The sequence below is a fragment of the Chelonus insularis genome, unplaced genomic scaffold, assembly GCF_013357705.1.
Source record: "Chelonus insularis isolate UGA/USDA-ARS -01 unplaced genomic scaffold, ASM1335770v1 contig_130_pilon, whole genome shotgun sequence".
NCBI classification, from domain to species: Eukaryota; Metazoa; Arthropoda; class Insecta; order Hymenoptera; family Braconidae; genus Chelonus; species Chelonus insularis.
Window position 1 is genome coordinate 819,908 of NW_023276371.1, and position 21,709 is coordinate 841,616.

Consider the following 21,709-nt stretch of genomic DNA (forward strand, 5'->3'; position numbering starts at 1 on the left):
GATTGTAGATCTGGCTGAATCGTGTAATGGCGGCTGTGTGCACGGCATAGGTGACGTGTCCGTGTTATTTCTTTAATCTTTTGGAGTTTATTTTTTAAGAAAGTGTCAAAAAATCGAGAACAATGAATGCTTTTAAAAGAGATAAAAAAGAAGAGGAAGATGGTGAGTTTAATACAAGTTTTTATCTTGTTAAGTATTAATGTATTGTCTTATTAAAAATATTGTTTACTTTGCTTTTTTTAAAAGAAATTAGTTAATTGAATATGTTTTTTTTCTATTGGTTTATTTATTGATAAATGTTTTAGGTGGAGGAAATCCATTTCAAAATTTAGAAAAAACTACAGTACTTCAAGAAGCTCGAACATTCAATGATACCCCAGTTAATCCAAGAAAATGTGCTCACATATTGACAAAAATTTTGTATTTATTGAATCAAGGCGAACAATTAGGAACCACAGAAGCCACAGAGGCATTTTTCGCCATGACAAAACTCTTCCAATCCCGAGATGTGGTACTGAGGCGTTTAGTTTATCTGGGAATCAAAGAATTAAGCTCGGTTGCAGAAGATGTGATCATTGTTACGTCGAGTCTAACAAAAGATATGACCGGAAAAGAAGATTTATATAGAGCTGCTGCAATAAGAGCATTATGCACAATTACTGACGGTGGAATGCTTGCTGCTATTGAAAGATATATGAAACAAGCTATTGTTGATAAATCTCCAGCAGTATCAAGTGCTGCTTTAGTTTCTTCCCTACATTTAAGTAATGTATCTGGAGATGTAGCACGTAGATGGGCAAATGAAGCCCAAGAAGCTCTTAATTCTGATAATGTAATGGTTCAATATCACGCTCTTGGTGTTTTATATCAAGCGAGAAAGTCTGATAAGCATGCAGTAATTAAATTAGTCGCAAGACTTATTAGGACAAGTCCAAAAAGTCCTTATGCAACATGTATGCTTATCAGGATGGCTTGTAAACTATTGGATGATGTAAATGAGAGTGGAGAATTGTTAGAATTTATCGAATGTTGTCTAAGACATAAATCTGAGATGGTTGTTTATGAAGCAGCACATGCTCTAGTTAATCTTGGACGTAGTGGAATTCGTGAAATTGCACCAGCAATAAGTGTTCTCCAACTTTTCTGTGGATCACCAAAAGCAGCATTAAGATTTGCTGCAGTACGAACACTTAATAAGGTTGCAATGACTCATCCAGCTGCTGTTACTGCATGTAATTTAGATTTAGAAAATCTTATTACAGATTCAAATAGATCTATTGCTACTTTGGCTATCACGACTCTTCTTAAAACTGGAGCTGAGAGTTCTGTTGATCGATTAATGAAACAGATAGCAACATTTGTATCTGAAATTTCAGATGAATTTAAAGTAGTTGTTGTTCAAGCAATTCGTGCTTTATGTCAAAAATTCCCACGGAAACATGCTGTGCTCATGAACTTTCTTTCAGCAATGTTGAGGGATGAAGGAGGATTAGAATACAAAGCTGCGATTGCTGATACAATAATTGCAGTAATGGAAGGAAATGCTGAAGCAAAAGAAGCGGGATTAGCGCATCTTTGTGAATTTATTGAAGATTGTGAACATACATCTCTTGCAGTAAGAATTCTTCATTTGCTTGGTCAAGAAGGTCCAACATCTAAACAACCTTCTAGATACATTCGATTTATTTACAATCGAGTAATTCTTGAAAGTGCAAGCGTAAGAGCTGCTGCTGTTACTGCTTTAGCCCGTTTTGCTGCTGCTTGTCCAGATCTTTTGCCTAATGTACTTGTATTACTCTCACGTTGTCAGTTGGATTCTGATGATGAAGTTCGTGATAGAGCTGCATATTATTGTACTATTCTACAACAACATAATGATCCATCAGTATTACCACTTATTCATCCACCACAATTATCCATTCCAAGTCTTGAACGTGCACTCCGTAATTACACGAAATCTTCAATGGAGGAACCATTTGATATTAGTCAAGTACCACCAGCACAAGTTGCTGAAGAGCCAACACCAGCTGAAATTCAACTAGTAACAAAACCAGCTCAACCAAGATTAACAAGAGAAGAAAGTTATGCTGAAAAATTGTCACAAGTTCCACAATTAGCTATGATTCTTCAAGAATCTTCATTGTTCAAATCTTCACCTGTATTTGAGCTGACTGAGTCTGAAACTGAATACAATGTAAAATGCGTCAAACACTCTTGTGGGGATTATCTTATTTTACAATTTGATTGTTTAAATACACTTTCTGATCAATTACTTGAGGATGTTACAGTTGCAGTTGAAGCACCAGAAGGTTATACAATTATTTGTGAAATTCCTTGTCCTAAATTAGCTTATAATGAATTAGGAACAACATACACTGTCTTGCAATACCCAGAAGATATTCATTCAAGCGTTATGACGACTCCAACAACTTTGAAATTTGTTGCTCGAGATTGTGATCCTTCTACTGGTATTCCTGAAGCTGATCAAGGTTATCAGGATGACTATGTGGTAAGTTTTACACTTATTTTTAAATAATTAATTAAACATCAAACAATTATAATATCTTTTATTAAATCTTGTTACAGTTGGAAGATCTCGAAGTTACACTTGCAGATCAAATGCGTGGATCAGGCACAAGGGGAATGGATATAAATGCTGCTTGGGAATCAGCAGCATCAAGAGGTTTTGAGTGTATGGAGGAAACCTTTGCATTGGGTGCCAATGTTACTACTTTAGAGGCTGCCGTTCAGAGTTTAGTTGGATTTTTAGGTCTTGAACCTGCTGATCGTAGTGATAGAATTCAGCCTGGAGCTACTTCTCATATGCTACTTCTTCATGGATTCTTCCGAGGAGGAAAAGAAATTTTTGCTCGTGCTAGATTAGCTTTAGCTAATAATCAAGTAACTATGCAATTGTCTGTGCGTTCTCAAGATCCAGATGTGGCATCTCTTGTCATGTCATCTGTTGGATAAATCTTTTTTATTCGTCTAAATTAAAAAAATTATCCTAGAAGTTTAAAAATTTATTCACATTTTTATTATTGTCATAATTATCTTTAAGTAATAAAAATATGTATATTTGTTTTAATAAAATTTATGTAAAAATATGTATGAGGTGAGTTATTTAATCACCACATACTTGCGACATATAATATGCGTGTATTTAATGTAAAAATATCTCCATCTGTGGGATTACATACATGTGTGCATTATTCTCCCACTGTTGGCTTTTAGTGTAAGTTCAAACTGCTAGATGTCGAGTATATTGCATTGAAGAATGGAAAATAAATGATATTTAATAAAAATAAGTATTTATTGAAGTATTTCAAAAGTGGTAATAGCATATTACTAATAATTAATTGATGTTACAACCTTTGAAGAAAGTATCAATCAATATATATTCAACAGTGTAAAATCATACTTCATTTTATATTTGTGAATAAGATAACTATTTCTAAAAATGGCTGCAGTACTTGATGAAGTCGGCAAGTCTGCTGAAAAATTACTTGATGAAGATCAGGATGTAATTATAGATGATGAAGATGAAAATGGTCCTCCAGATGCTCTCAAGAAAAAGAAAAAAAAGAAAAAGAAGAAGAAAGCAGGTTGGTATTTTTCCGTAAATAATCAAACTTACCTTTTAATTTTTGTTAATTATATTATTTGTTATTATTATTTCTACAACGCTTTTCCAATATTTTTAAAAAGTTAATTCAATCATGTATTTATGATTAATCAAGAATATTCATGTCTTTATTAAAATTTTTTATTCTACTTGAAATTTAATTTGACTCCAAAATATTTGGAGTTAACCTTAAAAATCTTTCATTAATTTAAAGATTTTTAAAAGAAAAAAAATAATTGTAACTATAAAAAAATCATGAAACTTGCTATTTTATATTGATCACAGTTTTTGGTTATTTTTAAATTAGGTACCGGAGACAATGTTGTAAACGATGTACAAGATGACAAAAAAGAGAATGATAACGATGAAGGTATAAATAAACATTTAAATGAGTATTAATATATGTTTATAAGAAATAGTACATAAGAAATTGTATATTCCTATTTTGGTCTAGCTGGTGAAAATGATGGGGAAGCTGAAGATGTTAAGAAAAAAAAGAAAAAACGTAAACCACGTGGCAAAAGTAATAAACAACAAACTGATCCTCCTAGTATTCCGGTAGCTGAATTATATCCCGATGGAAATTTCCCAATTGGTCAAATAATGGAACATCCTAGTGCTGCTGGTATTGATGATAGGACAGCGAAAGATCGGTTTACTAGTGAAGAAGCAAAAGCTCTTGATCGAAGTCAAAATGATATCTATAACGAAGCAAGGCAAGCTGCAGAAGCTCATAGACAAACACGAAAACACATTATGAAATGGGTGAAACCGGGTATGACTATGATTGAAATTTGTAATGAGCTAGAAAATACTGCAAGAAAATTGATCGGTGAAGATGGTTTAAAAGCTGGTTTAGCATTTCCCACAGGATGCTCTAGAAATCACTGTGCTGCTCATTATACACCAAATGCTGGTGATCCAACTGTTCTCGAATATGATGATGTAACAAAAATAGATTTTGGTACTCATATCAACGGTCGAATAATTGACTGTGCATTTACTTTAGCATTTAATCCTAAATACGACAAATTAATTGAAGCAGTTCGTGATGCCACCAATACCGGAATCAAGGCCGCAGGTATTGATGTACAGTTATGTGATGTTGGAGCTGCTATTCAAGAAGTTATGGAATCATATGAAGTGGAAATCGATGGAAAGACTTATCAGGTTAAATCAATTAGAAACTTAAATGGTCATTCTATTGCCCCGTACCGTATACATGCTGGAAAAACCGTGCCAATTGTTAAAGGAGGAGAAGCCACGAGAATGGAAGAAAATGAATTTTATGCAATTGAAACTTTTGGATCTACTGGTAAAGGAATTGTTCATGATGATGCTGATTGTTCCCACTATATGAAAAGCTTTGACGCTGGTTTTGTTCCATTAAGACTACAAAGTAGTAAATTATTGTTAAACACAATAAATAAAAACTTCAGTAAGTATTTTGGATAAATTTATATTAGATATTTGAAAAGTATTTACATTTTATGATTATTGTTTTTTTTTTGTCATCATTAGGTACTTTAGCCTTCTGCAAACGATGGTTAGATCGAATTGGTTGTACCAAATATCAAATGGCTCTGAAAGATCTATGTGATAAAGGTGCTGTTGAAGCTTATCCACCACTGGTCGATGTCAAGGGCTGTTATACTGCCCAATTTGAACATACTCTTGTATTACGTCCCACTTGTAAAGAAGTTATTTCTCGTGGAGATGATTATTAATTTTTGAATATTTTGGTTTCAAAATTCAGCAGACTATCTTAATGAAAGTAAATAAATACGTGTACTTTACATTCTTGTAATTGTAACTATCACTATTGACTAACTATTCATCTTTCAACATAAATCAGATTGTGATGAAAATATTCCTCAGGAAATATTGTCTTCAACCACTTTGTGCGTTTATTTTGTTGTAACGCATTTTTTACACATCATTTGAACATGCAATAATTTTTTCACTAATAATGTAATTATTATTATTTTTTATCAACAATGTTTTTTTGTTTTTTTTTTTTGAATTACTCAAAACTATCAGATAAACATTAATGTTATAAACAAAAATGTGTTTGTAAAAGTTTTTGAAACTATAAATAATTTTTTTTTGTGTTTATGGAGATAAAGAAAAAGATAAAGGAATAACAGAATTTTTGTGTATTTTTTTTCTTTTCGTTTTGAAATATTTATATTATTATAGCAAATTGTTTTACAACATACTGTTTTTGCTATAAGTAATTAATTACAATAAAAGAACAATTCTTTAACTTAGTACGTAATAATTAATATAATTAATAAATCAATATAATTTTAATATTAGAGTATATGATACAGATGAAGAATTAATTACGAAAATTTATTATTATCATTATTATTATCATTATTATTTTATAAACAAAATAAGATGCTCAAGAGTAATAGCTATTTAAAGTTTGTTAGCAGACAATTGAACAATATTGAGAGCCTTTTGTCTTTGTACAGTTTTCTAGTTTCCTAAACTGCACCTGGTCCCGTATAAATAGAGCTCTTTTTTTATGCAAGACACATCTTTTTTTATTACCTGCAATATCTTTATTATTGTTTTTTCTTTTTTTTTAATAGAAAATGAAAATTGAATGAAATTCAATTAATCTATTTATAAATATCTGTTGTATACTTTTTTTTTAAATACGAACGATACAAACAATTTCTAAATCTCTACATATTTTTTGCTTTCATTTTTTTATATACACGGTTAAAAATCTTGATTAGAAAAATGTCAAAAATTAACTATACAACCGTAAACACACGATTAGTTCTATAAGTTCTCTCTTCCTTAGGAGAGAGTGTAACAATTCAATCAGATAAGCAATCGATTTTTTATTTCATTGAGAATCTGTGCGTGTCCGTAATTTTGCTCTTGCGGTTACCAGTAGGTTTGGTTGTGGCTCTGTACTCTGTGGGTGTTCCTGCGGTAAAAAAAAAATTACCTTTAATTAAATGATTCTAGAGATTATTTATTTATATATTTCTAAATAAAAATTACAATAAATTCGAATGATTTTTAAAATAAAAATAAAATATCAAACAATATTACTTTAATAGTGATGTGTACTGACCATAAGTTCAATTTGTCTGGCTCTTTGTTCAAGAGCTCTCTGTAAAGCTGTCCTAGGATCATCTTTATAAACTTCTTCTCGAAGTCTTTCAGCTTCTCTTCTTACTGCTGCCTCCCGTTGTTTTTCCAAAGCTCTCTGAAGCTCACTCTTTTGATTAAGAACATTTTTTCCTCTAGAAAAAAAAAATCGTTATTAAAAATACTATACTATATTTTTCTAAATTTACATAACTATGATTTTTTTTTTGACAATAAAAAAATAAGAAAGATCATTTCTCTTACATTTTCTGATTGAATAGCAATTCTCTGCGAAGGTCCTTGTGGTTATTGGAAATCAGGCACGGGTTATAAGGCTTACGGGGTAGAATGAGACCATCTGGACCCATATGAGGAGCTGGCGGTGGTGGAGGAACTCCCATCATTGGAGCCATCTCCTTACCTGAAAACATAAATGGATCAAATAATTAAATAATATTAAATAAACAGAATAATTTTAACTTGAATAAAAATTTAAAAAATGATAAAAACATGATGATAAACACCTTGATTCTCATTTTTCATAAAGTGATAGCATGTCTCATTTTCATGTTTACCAAATTTACACTCTAAATAAGCAATTCGCGACTTGACCGAACTCTCCTCGCACATTATAACTTGCACTTTATAATACTGTCGTACTCTGCATTCCAGGTCATTTGAATTAAACAGTAAATTGTTATATAGCTTTCTGTAGGGCTTCTCATACTAATAGGATATGGAGAAGTGATGTACGTGGGTCAGTCAAGGCAAACAGCTCATGTAGGAGGTAAAGGATTGATCAATTATCGTAGGAGTTTGGATTAGAATTTTTTTTTGCTACTTTGTTTTATTGCCAATTTCATTTTAGTTGATAAGATCTGTCATATTGAAAATATATTTCAAAGTTTTATCAATAATTTATGCTTAAGACCTTGAACCACACCGAAGACGTGCATCAATTTATTATTAATCTTCTTATCTCCAGAGTAATAATAAATATTTTTAATACTATATTTAAATAAATAATAATATTTATTATGTATCAACTATTTCAGTCATCTTATTTGTATTCAATTAGGATATTTACATTTGTCATGGTATATCCTAGAAATGTTAGATTAGAAGGAAAACAGTCATAGAGAACATTAATATTCTATTCTTGTCATGTTGATAAAAAATTCACGTAAAGATCAATAGATAAAAAGAAAGTTTTTTGTTGAATCCTCTATTTTATTAATACTCTCTCAATGTCGCTGTGAATAAAAATAATGACATTAAATGTAACGCTTTCCCTTTAATGTACAGGTACAAAAGAATTGACATGGTGAAATTGTTTACTATATTTTTTTTAAATAATAATATCAAGGTGATATGATAACCTTCATATTTATTTAGTATATAATTATTTGTAGAGTAAATAATCAATCGAGTAAATTATTTTCTTACTATTTACAGGATTATCGATTAGATGCAATCGATTGGATGCAATACTGACACTAGCAATTGAATTGGCGATAAATTGCCGGGAAATTGGAAACTCGAATATTGAAAATGTGATTTCTCCTTACAAAATAACTTAAATTTATTGGAAAAAAAGTTTAATGAATGATTAAATAATAAAATGTTAAAATAAATTATTTTAAAAATAATGTTATAGATATTCACTCTATATTTATCAACAATAAATTTCTTTGTGGTTCAACAACTTTGTAACAGTTGGAAAACATGATCAATAAACTTTTAATATCCTTCAAAGAATGAGATATAAAATATCCACGATATTGTTTTTGAAAGTTTTTACTGCTTATTCAAACATTATTTTAACGAGGCGTAACAATCGACTGAAACTTGTTGCAATATAACTACATATTATTTAGAAAAGTAGATGACTTTGCTTAGAACATCTATAAAATATATAAAGAAAGGTGAAAAAAAGTTTTGGATGATTCGTTTTTACGAGATGAAAGTGAAAATTTCCTTTAAGCTTTCATTATATAAAGTTGATATTGGTTCATTTACCAGAACATTTTTCACAATATTTCTTCAACTATTTTATTTGTTTAGATATTTTTTTGTTCATTTGTAATACTAGATAAGTAAGAATAAAATTTTATTTTAACTATGAAAAAAATTTAATTAAATATCTTTTGTTGAAATCAATTCTTTATGACATTGAAAGAAATCACAATACCACTGTAATATAATCCAATGTGCTAATATATCATACAGAGTTCAATTAGGGTATTCAAGTACAACTACTTATTGAATTAACGTCTTATCAATGGAATTTAATAGATCAAATATCAAGTGATTATTTTACTTACTTATAACACGGATAATTTTAATAATTTTTTTTTTTTCAATTAAGTTGATCAACATTAATTTTTTTGCTTGTAACAGAATTTTTTTTCCAACTTTAAATTGAAAAATTAAACACTAGAAACTGGACTAACATGTCGTATTTCTGCACAATAAATTACGTATGTCTGTACAATAAAAGAATATAAACAACTGTCATTAGAAGAAGCAGTCTAAGTAGCGTGAGAACGATGAGAAGTGCACTCGGGTCATGATATGAAGGTCGAATGTGTGCTCTTCTTGGAATTACTGACACATACATGTGGATGATTAAAGAACATGAACGATGTAAGGAACATTGATAAAAAAGCTACAAAAAGAAATTAAAAAATGATAAATTAATATGACAGTCTGGAAGATATTATGAGTAAATAAATACTTACAACCGGAACTATAAACGGAAATTAATAAATTCTTCAAATGCAGTCCTGTTAATATTTTTGACCTCACAGATCACATTCAAATAGTTCTTGGCATAAGTTTAAATTGATAGAATTTAACTCCAACTGCTGTGTCAGTGAGTACATCAACAGAAAAAGTATAACAAGGAACTAACAATTATTGGACCCTTGCCTATAAAAATAGCTTTTAATGAGATCTATCAAACACGATTAAATGAATAAAAAGTTTCACTTACATTGTTATTTCAATTTACATTTAGTTTTATGAATAAATTACACTAAATAGAAAAATAGACAGCTTATCTTTAATTTGACTTATAACTAATACTTTAGATGTTTATCATCATTTTTTTTATCAATCAGTTTTGATAAAATAATATCAGAAAATATTGATATTTTTAGCTTTGAAGAAAATTAAAAAATGTTTGATTATGTCATTTTATATAAAAATATGATTACTCACCGTTTGTCAAAGACTCACAGCTGTCAAGGTCTCGTTTGACGCCGTTGGTAATCACCTAAAATGATAAAAAAAAGTTTTTTTAATACTATTAACCAAGATTACTTGCATAATAAAATAATTCATTAATATTTGAAATAATCAGTTAAATTACAAAATACTCAAACTATTGTTGTGTTTTTTTTTTATTGAGAAATTCGTTTATCAATAAAGACTATTAATTAGTAAATATTGATTTCTAATAGAAAATGATAGAAAGGAAAATTCCGGAAATAAAATAAAAATCTTTACCAAGCCTATGAGAGTTCTGTACATTTGTCTTATGGTGATTAATCTTATTTTTTTACGGTTTAAATGATCTCGATTTAATGTGGAGTAGAATTAAAAAGGAAATAGGAACGAGAAAAGACGCATAAAGATTTAACTGCTCGCTGAAATGGAAGAAACGAAAGTTGACTCAACTTCACAACACATTAAAGGAGAATGCAGATTCTTCCTTCAAAGTATACAGACTTTGCAGAGTCTTCGACATAAACTTCAATATTTGGATTAATAAATTTGAACTAGTTTAACTATTAAATGAGTAATGATCCAATAAACTTGTTTAATTAATAACAAAATTTTAACATAAAGTTTTTATACAAGACTAGTTAGACACTTAATCGATAAGAGCCACTCCTGATAAAACAACTAATAGGATTGGCTTAGAAATTTTAAGATTACTTTTTTATTTCAAAAAATAATTTCAAATTTTTCACGGCTATTTTAATCAATGTTACAGTATTGATTGTTGATAAATATGAACAATTTAATTCCCAACAACTCTTTTGTTATTTAATTTTAATTAATGTGGGAATCAATGAAAAAATGCGTGTAAACTAGACATACATAATGAACGTACATAACAATTGTCCCTACAAAAAGTTGTGTTCATTGTGCTGGAAGTGGAGGGCAGCACGTTCGTATTATATATATCAAACAGTCCGGAAGGAAATGAAGCATGAGTATGTTAATATTTGTCTTATCTAAGAGAATTATCATGAACTCTTGTCAATATGTTTTGTCTTGTCAAGCACAACAATTTAATTTATTTATTGACATGTTTCAGTGTATCAATTAATTTATGAGAATTAATAAGGTAAATATTTTATATAATACAAAGATTTAATCTCGTTAATAGTGATGATTAAAAATGACAGTTGTTTGATATATTTTACAGGTCTATTAGCCTCTTGTAAATAGCACGAAGTAATACTGCTGATGTCAAACATTTCTAGAGACATTTTCCAGGAAAAAAAACCTTCCTATTGACTGTGCATGATGAACAGATTGCCCACAAAACGACCAACTGAAGTATGCTTGAGATTTTGCTGGTTTTAAAATCATGGCCTAGTGCACCTGCTGCTGGTTTAATTTCTTTCAGTCTCAACCTCTTCGATATAAACTCATAACTCAGCAGAGAGAAATAAACTTCTCGCACATTTTTTTTTTCATTACAATCTCAATTCGTGAATATAAAAACTATATACATAAATGAAATTAAAATTAAGAAATGTTTTTTAATTGATTTATAAAAAATAATTACTGAATGGTGAATATCAATGTTAAATTTCTAATTCAAGTAATGATTGAAAACTAACGATTTCAAGTGAAATGTTTTATCATTAATTCCACACAATATTGGCACAATTTGTAAATAAATCTTGGTACTTTCACTCATAAATCGTTCATCTAAATGATATTCAAATTATTTTTAAATATCATTTGTCGTCAAGAATTTTAAAATTCCTAAAAAAAATTCACATGGTTTAGATGGCTTTCTCTTATACAAATAAAATCATTAGGTAACTGAATTTGAACATGAAAGTATACCCGGAAATACTTCAAGTGTAGTATAGCATAATAGTATACGCAACACGCTTAACTCATTATTTCATTTGAATACTAATTAAATTTACACAATTAAATCTATATGTATTATTACACCGTTATGTTACATTTAAAGAAACAATAGAAACAAGTTAGATTTAGTTCCAGCCTTCTTTTTTAATCCTCACATACGGACAATGAAGGATTAATTATGGTATTAATCAAATTTTTAGCATTTTTTTGAATTATGTAAAAATAAAATTAGTGTAATAAAGACATTCGATGTGTTGTAATTATTTTATTTGTTCCACTTCTCATGTTAATAAATTCAACAACATATTAAAAAATGTTATAATATCATTTACTAATCATCACCAATGATGTAAGGTGTTGGAAAAAAAATTTATAATTATTTTATTAACGTCAGCAAATAAAATTATGATTAATAAAACATTGGAAGAGAAAACTAAGACATTGATACTTTTAGCATCAATTTAATTGAAACTATTATTTTCACTGAATATTAACTGTGTAATTTTATCATGAAACTAACGGAAATAAATGCTCACTAAACTGTTTCAAACTGTTCTCGAAACAGTCGTAAATTTAATTAATTTTTTTTATTTATTTATCAGACTAATATTCAATTAATAGGAACAATATCATCATAGTAATCACTGATATTTATATTATAAATAATAAAATATTATTAAACAATATTTAATAATGTACATACTTGAATTTATTTTCAAACTTGCACTTTTTTATTGGAATAAATAATTTATCAATGTTTATTATATTTTTTATGCACTAGAATTTTTGTATTGTGGTAAATAAATGTAAGATTCAGATTATTAAATCCAACAAGCACAATAATAATAAATAATTGAGTAATTTCAAAAGTCAGTCGTAAGCAAACTTGAAAAAGATGAGAATAAATACATCCGTTCAGTTTAAACACGTAAACATGAATGACACAAAATTGGTGAAATAAAAAAAGAAAGAGCCAAGCATCAACAGAGTATGTGACCTTTGTAATATGTAACGGATATAAGCCGATGGATTTGGAATTTTTTTTACGTTTATTTTATTGAGTTGTTTTAGCAAGTCAGTTTTGGTGTATATATCTGTTGGATGACTTCTCTCGCGTAACCGCGTCGGCTTCACGTCACTTGTAACAACTAAGAACCAACGAGAAACTTCAAGAGTACTATTATATGTGTGTACATTCGCATACTACAGCTGTCGCAAATTCTCATTCTGTACACCGGCCAAGAACGTCAAGTTTTTGTTCTTACTGTGTTGCACTTTAAAGGGAAGAAAGTTTTTATGTTTCATAAACGACAATGAAATATTTATAGAGACATAAAATCAGGAAAAATATTTTTTTAAATATTTTTTGGTTATGTTTTCAATATACTGACAATTTTGTTTAATTTATTTTTTTATTTTTAAAGCCATCCATTATTTATTGTTATATATTCACTTTTTGTGAGTAAAAATACCCCAAAATAACTGGTTTATATGAAATTATATTAAGAGTCATTTAAATGTTGAATATTAATTAAATGTTGCCTTGAATATGTCGAGGTCAACGACATTCATAATCTTCTATTGCTCATTTACTACAGACTCTATTTTGAAAGTTATTAATTATTTATTTATACATTGCACTAATCATCGACATATTAACACTAATTTCTGCAATAAATTGAGAAGAAAAATTGTTTTTTTTTTCTTCAAATTATAGTTTCATTAATTTACATACAAAATAATTTCACTATAAAAATTGCAAAAAAGCTAATTTTATCTCAACCGCAAGATTAATTACAACGATTAAAATATGAGGAAACACGAGATTTTTCTTTTTTTAATTAAAATATTCTAAAAACACCATTAAACACCCTTACCAATTTTTATTTCGATTATTTTTCATTTTTTTGGCAAAAATTGTTGCAAAATACCCAATTAGTATAACACTTTTAACACTCCACGTATCAACACTTTATCAGACTCAATAATTAAGACACTGAAATGATTGAAAGAAAATATCAATATTTGAAGATAAATAATATATATAATAATAATTAAATATTATCAATGTAAGAGTAAAATTAAATTGTATAGCAAGTATGTTATATATTATCCAATCGTTTTAAACCGCAAAGATATACGATGCACGCAGCTCGAGAGCTTGTCAGTGACTAACTCAATATAACCAGGAAAAACATGCTCTCCATCGGACCACGAGGACTTTCACTTGTGCTTATAATATAATCTGACAATCAGACTTGATCGACAGCAGCACTTATTTGCTACTGTACACTTTGTTTCATATTTATACAAGTGTACGCATATGTATCAAAAAATAACCTCAAAATTTTCATTCTTTGTAGATACGTCATTTTCATCATTTTTTTTTTTATCTCAATTCAATTTAATTTTTATATTATTTTCAAAGTTTCTTTTGAATGACAAAATGATATTAAATGATGATAAATTAATGATGTATGATTACTTCAATATCAATAGATAAAAAAAATAATTTATAAGAAGTCATGACAATTATTTGAATTGCATTCGTGACGTTCCGTCCTTATTCACGTCCACAAGAGAGTCATTGGAGTTGGCAACAAGTCAATCGGAAATCCCGTTGTGTAGATGTGGTTTATAAGCGTCAACAATCGCGCTTTCTCTGAATAATAAACAGCCAATTACCAATTGACCATCGGCGAGATGAACAATGTATATATTATTGAAGATTGTCCATAAATTGGCTCCAAATGGTAAGAAAGATGTTAATAATCTTATTAAATAAATAATTAATTTTTGATATTTTTCAACTGATAAGCATTGTTTCATTTACTTACAGATCACGCTTGACTGAACCAATTGATTGTCTTTTCTCTCAATCAAATACTTAAAGAACTTTCAAAAATTTTAATAACATTCGAATAACTGTGTATAATTTTGTTTCCGTATCAACGAGTCGTCAAGTAACTTTCGCTTCTCTAATGACATTCGTTAAAATTTGCCAAAGTCTTGTAATAAAAATGATCATTATGGTTTTAGAAAAGATAAAATACTCCAAGCCTTTACAATGTTATTTATCTCTCTAAAATGGCTGAATTATTTACTGATATATTCATTAATTAACATAACGGTATGTACTTTAATTCATTCTCTATAAAAATGAATCAGTGAAAATCACTACGAAACAGCAGTCATGAAACCATCACTGTTAGAGTTGATGCTATCATTCTAAACAGTGAATATTCACTGATTCATTCTAGAGTTTGCTAAAATGAAACAATACTTATTTGTAAAATTGTCAATAGATATAATCAGACAAATCAATTAACTAAGACGAAAATTCACTTTCAGGTCTTATTTTCATTATCAGACCTAGAACTGTCTGTGATCAGACTGTCAGGAATCACTACAATAGGAAAGTTTTCGACATCTCATACTCCACAGACGCCCTAAAGGATAATTAACAATGATAGAGAAGTCTATCACTATTGATTGAATGAAATTTTCAAATAATAATATCACATTTAATAATAAACATCGATTATTTACATTTATTATCAATGAATAAATTAATTTAAATTAAAAAGTAACTTTGCTAAAAAAATTATATGTCATTAGTCACATAAAAAACGTGAATTAAAACTTCACTTTAATTTATCTTTCATTTCCTTTTCAAGTTGTATAAATTATAGAATTTATTTCACATGTAATGAGAAGATTAGAATAAGTACTCAAACTTTATCTACTTCTTTTTACTCATATAATTTACTTTCGAATGATAAAATATGAAAGTGAATTAGTAAAGCTAATAATTTATAATTATTAATAATTAGTATCGTTGACGACCGTGTGTTTAAAAGATATAATAATAATAAAATAAAAAACAATCTGATTAACATCTTTCACACCTTTAACTCTTACATTGTCTTATTCATCTCAATCATCAGCTTATCTTGTTCCTCTCTTAACGTTTCACTTTTCTCATGAAAATTTCCCAAGGAAGTTATTTGATCCTTCGATAGTATTCTGTCGACTGTACACGACAATTTCCCAACCATCATTTGCCGGAGATTACAGGTCTTTGACATGTTTTTATCTTTTTCTTTTACATGACATCAAAATGCTGATGCTCATTTGCAAGTATTAATATTATACACAGATTTGATGATTTATATTCATCGTAATATCTGCTCATTATTATCAGCATCATACCATATCATTTATCCAAAATAGCTTCAATTAACAATAAATACCTTAGCCCATAGACCTTCCACATGATTCAAATAAAGTTCAGTCAAATTAAAATTCATCAAACGTATGAGGACAAGAATTTAATTTAAATTTGTAAGAATTTAGATGATATTTTAGCATAGTAATAACGCGATATAGAGTGTTTAAAAAGGTTGAAATATTTATAAATGACATAAACTGACTAATAAATACGTGTTGAAACCAGTTGAACACTCATTTCTCTCCTTCTAAAGCATGACAACTCGGTTGAACGGGTTTCTTACGGGATCTACAAAGTTTTTCCACGTGGATTCACCAGTCGTGATGAACTGCACGAATCTTTAGTTTATGTTGTAGTATATATAAATGTTCACATCAACCATATTATGTATATCTGTCTACGAAACTCATATGTTATATTTCTAGTGTGTGTAGTTGAAGAGAATTTGTATTTCACTTGAGTTGTTTTTTTCGCGGTTGGATGCAACTCTTGTGCGTTCCTCTTTACACTTCATTTACGTTCTCTAAATATATTTACCGAGTAGTAATGATAGAAAAAAAAACATTCATTTATAATATTTAACGCTAAAAATAGTTTTATAATTTACTGAATTCTTTCATTAAATTTATTGGAATATTTTTCATTACTAATTATCTGTTTACTTGATAAATAAATCTATTGATTTGGTATTTTTAATAACATCATAATTAATTACATTCAAGTTTGAAAAAATAAAAAGTGAATTACAAAAATAGCAGCTTCATGATAACATTTAATTGAAGTTAATATTTTTCATTAAAGTATTGCAGGAAATAATTAAAAACAAGTCAACAGAAATAGGTAATTCCTTCATTCCAACGTATAAGGACAATGCAGAAATAAAATGCAAAAGGTCTTTTATGTTCATTTACAGTGTAATTTACAAGGCTTCAACGACATAGATGAAAGGGACCCTTGAAGAAAAATCGATCAAAAACTTCCTACCCATATTGACCTACAGAAATCACTCCAAAAGCATTTGTTCATTATTTATACCAGTTTGCACCTATTTATAGCACAGACATTCTTTGATAAAATTCAACATTGCAAAATAATTTCATCTTTGAGGTATTAATAATCAAAGTATAATAATGATGGCTAGAAGTTTGAATTTAATTTTATAATTGTTAATTAATTTCATCATTGGTCATTTTGTTTTTTTTTTTTAGTAAAGTTAATAGAAAAAATATCTGTTGGTAATTTATGTATATTCAATCATTCAAATCAGTGTATTTTGTAACAGCTGAGTATATGCAAATCATCAAAATATTACGTTAACTATACAATTATTTAGATTTGCAAATTCTCCAACATCATGATAGATAATTATCATCAATCAAACAAATATTTTCAAATTTCAATTTATAATTTCCAATTATTTATAAATGATTATTTCATGTTCTAATTATACACAATCATAAGAATATTCTCCTTCTTCATCTCTTATCAAGCCAAAGAGATCAAAAGTGATTGGTACTTTTATTATCTAGACAAATAATGACTTCATGCCTGGCAAACATTGGTATACTCTTTTAAGAACGTTGTCAAAGCTTCTTTTATATGTCTACAAGTGAAACAAGGTCGAATGAATGCAACAACAATGACATGACTGAAGAGAGGATTCAAAACGTCATAATTTCAAGTCATAACTGAAAAATACAAAAGAATGACATCAATGTATCACTTACACACATAAAAAATAACTTTATAATTATACTTATATAATTTATAGATATCTGATGATATTATGATTAAACTTTAGACAAACTATGTTTTTCTAGCCATTTTTACTTCTATTTCCTTTCTACTTTACAACATTCCTTAGCGATTACGATAACTTGGTGGGATAGTTTCACGTAACGTAGTAGTTTGATACCGTTTTAACTGAATGAAAAAAAAAAGCAATATATATGTCAACTTGTGAAGGTTTTACAATGGTAAACTAATTAAATCATTAGGATTATTTCTTCATTTTATAGTTAGTGTATTGAAAATAATCACCTTTCACTAATAAAAATATTTTAACTATTAAAATAGAATTATTTTGTTATATTAAAGTATAATCACCTACTCTTCAAGTTTAGCACATGTTACAAATGTTGAGAGAAGTAATTTTAGCACAGCTTGAAAAAGAGAAATATAACAACAGTGAATAAGGGAAACTGTTTAAACCTTTAATGTAACACTTTGCTTTAAACAACCAACTGAAAGAACACAAAACTTAACAGTGCTTTAATTTATACATACATACTGACTACTCACTAGTTCTATAAATCCCTCGTGCACTCGATCGCCCCACACAGCGTTGTGTTTGACTAAATAAATACTACGAAAGTGAGAAAAGCAAACTTCTCAATTCTACTGGTGATATAATATTTTTCCATAATAATTATTTAATAATTGCAAGTTGTTTTTTTTTTCAATTGAAAAGCTAAAAAAATAATAATAAATTGTAAGAAAAAAAAGATGAATGGTAAATAGATGAAAAGAAGATTATAACTAGAAGCTGTAGTTTTCAAAACCTCTTGTTGACTGATCAACAGGAAGAGAAAATAGAGAAGGCTGAGGGATGAACTTGCATTGCCCGCAGGATCAAATGACGATCCACAGACACACTCGACTAGTGTAAAAAAAAGCCTGAGAAAGTATGTAGACAGGTCGAAAAGAGCTTGAAGGCGTTTGCCTGCAGGGTAAGATAAAAGTAGTGAAATTGTTCACTATTCTGAGAACTCAATGATCCATTGTCCATGGTATCCGGGTCCTAATGATAGTTTTAAAGCTCTGAAAATGTTAAAAAGAAACATCAAGAAGCTTGGACGTGACGATAGGGGATCTAACTACGTCATCATATCGATTGACCCTAGATACGTATGTCGTAGTTTCTTTTTTGTATTCAAGTGATGAATGTAGACCCACCACGAGGCTTTGTTTGCAACTAGTCGTTGCGATTCACCCTCCCGCTATCAATTCATTCTCAATAGTTTTCAATCTCTGAAAGAGGGGTAAACGTTTAAATCTAAACCAGTATAGAAAGACGTCATGGGTATCACAATAGGGAGATAGTGATGCAAATTTTTTATACAAATTATTTCCAACATGAGGAAAATAATAACTTTTGGTGCAGCCTGTATATTTATAACATGATCGAGACAAAAAAATCCTATGAACAGAAGGTATACCTTCACGTATAATGGTGAGGAGGCAGGTGCAGGGGTTGTCCATGACCGCTAGTGGGATGCTGCGTCTTAGACTACTTGTGTATGTGTGTGTCTGTGTGTATACAATATTACTTGAATGAAAAAGTTGAATCACAATATAGCCCACGAGGTAAGTATTTTCTCTACATGAATCATTTAATTGTAGTTGAATTTTTATCAAAGCTTTATGTATTCATGACTCTTGTTTTCATTCAACTTTCTTTATCTTCACTTCCTTCAAATAACTTCTAATGTTGGATCACTCACACACGTCATCCATTGTTTCATGCCAATTTATTTCTTCATTAGAAGTAGTATATGACTAACGACTTACCGCTTTGGCAACAATCCCGGATGTTGAGGTAGATGATGATGATGATGCTGGTGATAATGACAATGATGTTGATGATAAAGAAGGCACTTTAATGATGTTATTTTCTTCTGGAGTTCCTTCTACTACGTCTACACTTACACTCACGTTGTCTCGTTCGGTACTGACCGTGGAATCTACTCTGTGAGCAACATCGGCCGTGATCGACGCCTCTTCCCACCTCTGCTGATGCTTCCTGAAGAATTCTCCTTCGGTCGAAACGGCTCGCTCAGGCGCCGCTGGTGCGTCGTCGTCACCGTTGGTTTCTAAGATTCGAGGTGGATCTTGGTCACGATACGTCCTTCTCTGACTTTTCGATATCTCGCACATCCCTCACCTCACTGTTTCACTCGATTACACCTGCGCGATTTATTTTTTTATGCCTCTTCAACGCCGGAGGGAAAGAGAAAGGTAACAGGCTCTTCTTTTGCAGGAGCACCGACCTTTGAATGCAACGATCCATTAGGATAATTACCAGCTTACAAAGAAAAAATTTTTCAAGTTATATTATTTTTTGCATATTCTACTAATTCTGATTTGGTATTATCACAAGAATGACTCTATTTTTTACCATATGTCTGAGTAATTGGAGTTATGATTTTTTTGCTTTAATCATTTTTGTTTGCTAGATTAATCATTGATATCTAAACAATTATTTGAAAGTTGAATTTTGGAAAATTTAATTTGAATACAAACTGTTTCTTTTTCACAACAATCCGATACTCAAAAAAGATTGATTTAATGGATTAAAATATTATTAAATGAGTAATATAAAAAAGTTTAATATTTATATCAATACTTCACCAAAGTAGTTTTTGATGAGAATTTTGTTTAATCATTTTATTTCAGTAAATTATTTCATTTTAGAATGCAAAAATATTTAGTCATAAAGAAACAGTTGTATTGAAATAGCAAAAAAAGAAGATACATATTTTTAAGATAAAAATCAGTTTTAAAAAATTTTTTTTAACCATAAATAAAAATTTTTATATTCATGCCAGCAAAAGAATTTTAATCATGTTTGGGTGTCCAAGAAAAAAACAAGTTAGTTAAATAATAAAATAAAAATGAACATACGCAGAAACATGGCAAAAAGGCGTGAGGAAAAAATAAACGCGAGCTTCTATACCCAAGGAACCAGTCTGTGAACTAAAATAAGATAAAAGAGAAAAATATCACTCGTACTTGCAAAGCGATTGACACTTCAGAGTATTAATTTACCGGCCTTTCATATTATTACTTGGAGTAAGTTTTTGTAATAAATTGACCGCTAATCCATTTTTTTTTCTGATAGTATGGCGATCACAGACAGCACTTGAACTGTTTTTGAAAGAGCAGTAACTGAGTATGCCATGCGTCATTCGCCAGGACATCTGTCACTTTTTACTGGCATTCCCTCTCACTCTATTCCTTCTCTTTCAAAGTTCACCCTTGTGTAGTAACACTCACCCATCTAAACCATATTCCAACCCCTCTTGGACTTCCTGTTTTCATAGAACACCCTGATATTCAATGGCGTTTTCAACATTACTTTTGTCTTTGACGCGCTTGCGTAAAATTTCTTGAAAAAATCAGTAAAATTATTATTAAAATCACTATCTTATTTTATGTTGTAATACTTTAATAAACTTATGTCTGATCTCAAACATTGTTATCTAACTGATCTTTCTATTTAAATTTTTTCAATGACTCATAACCTTATGGAATTCGTAATTAAACATTGATAATATTTATGATGATAACAATTAATCATTTACAGAATGTCATTATAAAATGAACTTAATAAGTGAAAATAGTAATAGCAATTTCAGTAACTTGATTAGGTACATGATTAATTTTTTATTCACTTATTACATGTGCGTTCAATATGCATTTTGTTTAATTTAAAAAACTATTTCTGAATTTTCCAATATTACAAGTATTGCCCCCTATTAGCCGTTATCTTCATTAAAAAACAATACTACAGACCACTAACGACATCTGTCGTCGTAGTATCAACTGAATTGTTACAT

The 21,709-nt window shown here is 29.2% G+C and overlaps 3 protein-coding genes and 1 long non-coding RNA gene across 9 annotated transcripts; 3 read left to right on the plus strand and 1 right to left on the minus strand.

Moving 5' to 3' along the window:
- The first annotated feature begins 22 nt into the window (after positions 1-22).
- Positions 23-3,078, plus strand: gammaCOP (coat protein (coatomer) gamma). Its single transcript, XM_035090744.1, has 3 exons — positions 23-162; positions 306-2,509; positions 2,587-3,078. Exons 1-3 carry the CDS (start codon positions 123-125, stop codon positions 2,971-2,973), a joined length of 2,631 nt encoding a protein of 876 aa, XP_034946635.1. The 5' UTR covers positions 23-122; the 3' UTR covers positions 2,974-3,078.
- Positions 3,079-3,226: 148 nt separating this feature from the next.
- und (methionyl aminopeptidase und) lies at positions 3,227-5,421 on the plus strand. Its single transcript, XM_035090747.1, has 4 exons — positions 3,227-3,605; positions 3,933-3,995; positions 4,080-5,063; positions 5,147-5,421. Exons 1-4 carry the CDS (start codon positions 3,461-3,463, stop codon positions 5,350-5,352), a joined length of 1,398 nt encoding a protein of 465 aa, XP_034946638.1. The 5' UTR covers positions 3,227-3,460; the 3' UTR covers positions 5,353-5,421.
- A 920-nt stretch (positions 5,422-6,341) lies between these two features.
- Positions 6,342-21,392, minus strand: LOC118071568 (actin-associated protein FAM107A). 6 transcript variants are annotated; one of them, XM_035090776.1, is made up of 7 exons: positions 21,147-21,392; positions 20,775-20,846; positions 19,662-20,140; positions 9,962-10,016; positions 7,004-7,160; positions 6,723-6,894; positions 6,342-6,572 (listed from the first exon to the last, which is right to left on the minus strand). In XM_035090776.1, the coding sequence occupies exons 3-7, from the start codon at positions 20,025-20,027 to the stop codon at positions 6,489-6,491; spliced, it is 834 nt and encodes a 277-aa protein (XP_034946667.1). In that variant the 5' UTR covers positions 20,028-20,140; positions 20,775-20,846; positions 21,147-21,392; the 3' UTR covers positions 6,342-6,488. The 6 variants fall into 6 exon arrangements, with proteins under 6 accessions (XP_034946667.1, XP_034946659.1, XP_034946676.1 ...); XM_035090768.1 differs by having other exon boundaries at positions 20,919-21,392; XM_035090785.1 differs by lacking the exon at positions 20,775-20,846.
- Positions 14,403-15,390, plus strand: LOC118071604 (uncharacterized). Its single transcript, XR_004690925.1, has 3 exons — positions 14,403-14,613; positions 14,700-14,990; positions 15,212-15,390. It is a non-coding gene; the product is annotated as an uncharacterized lncRNA (long non-coding RNA).
- Positions 21,393-21,709: the final 317 nt, after the last annotated feature.

Bases quoted from the DNA above. Each gene is read 5' to 3' on its own strand.
- gammaCOP (XM_035090744.1), top strand. From the start codon at position 123: ATGAATGCTTTTAAAAGAGATAAAAAAGAAGAGGAAGATG. The intron at 163-305 runs GTGAGTTTAATA...TAAATGTTTTAG, and splicing joins TAAAAAAGAAGAGGAAGATG to GTGGAGGAAATCCATTTCAA. The intron at 2,510-2,586 runs GTAAGTTTTACA...ATCTTGTTACAG, and splicing joins GTTATCAGGATGACTATGTG to TTGGAAGATCTCGAAGTTAC.
- und (XM_035090747.1), top strand. From the start codon at position 3,461: ATGGCTGCAGTACTTGATGAAGTCGGCAAGTCTGCTGAAAAATTACTT. The intron at 3,606-3,932 runs GTTGGTATTTTT...TTTTTAAATTAG, and splicing joins GAAAAAGAAGAAGAAAGCAG to GTACCGGAGACAATGTTGTA. The intron at 3,996-4,079 runs GTATAAATAAAC...ATTTTGGTCTAG, and splicing joins AGAGAATGATAACGATGAAG to CTGGTGAAAATGATGGGGAA.
- LOC118071568 (XM_035090785.1), bottom strand. From the start codon at position 20,027: ATGTGCGAGATATCGAAAAGTCAGAGAAGGACGTATCGTGACCAAGAT. The intron at 10,017-19,661 runs GTAAGTCGTTAG...TTATCATTTTAG, and splicing joins CCGGGATTGTTGCCAAAGCG to GTGATTACCAACGGCGTCAA. The intron at 6,573-6,722 runs GTCAGTACACAT...TTTTTACCGCAG, and splicing joins CCAGACAAATTGAACTTATG to GAACACCCACAGAGTACAGA.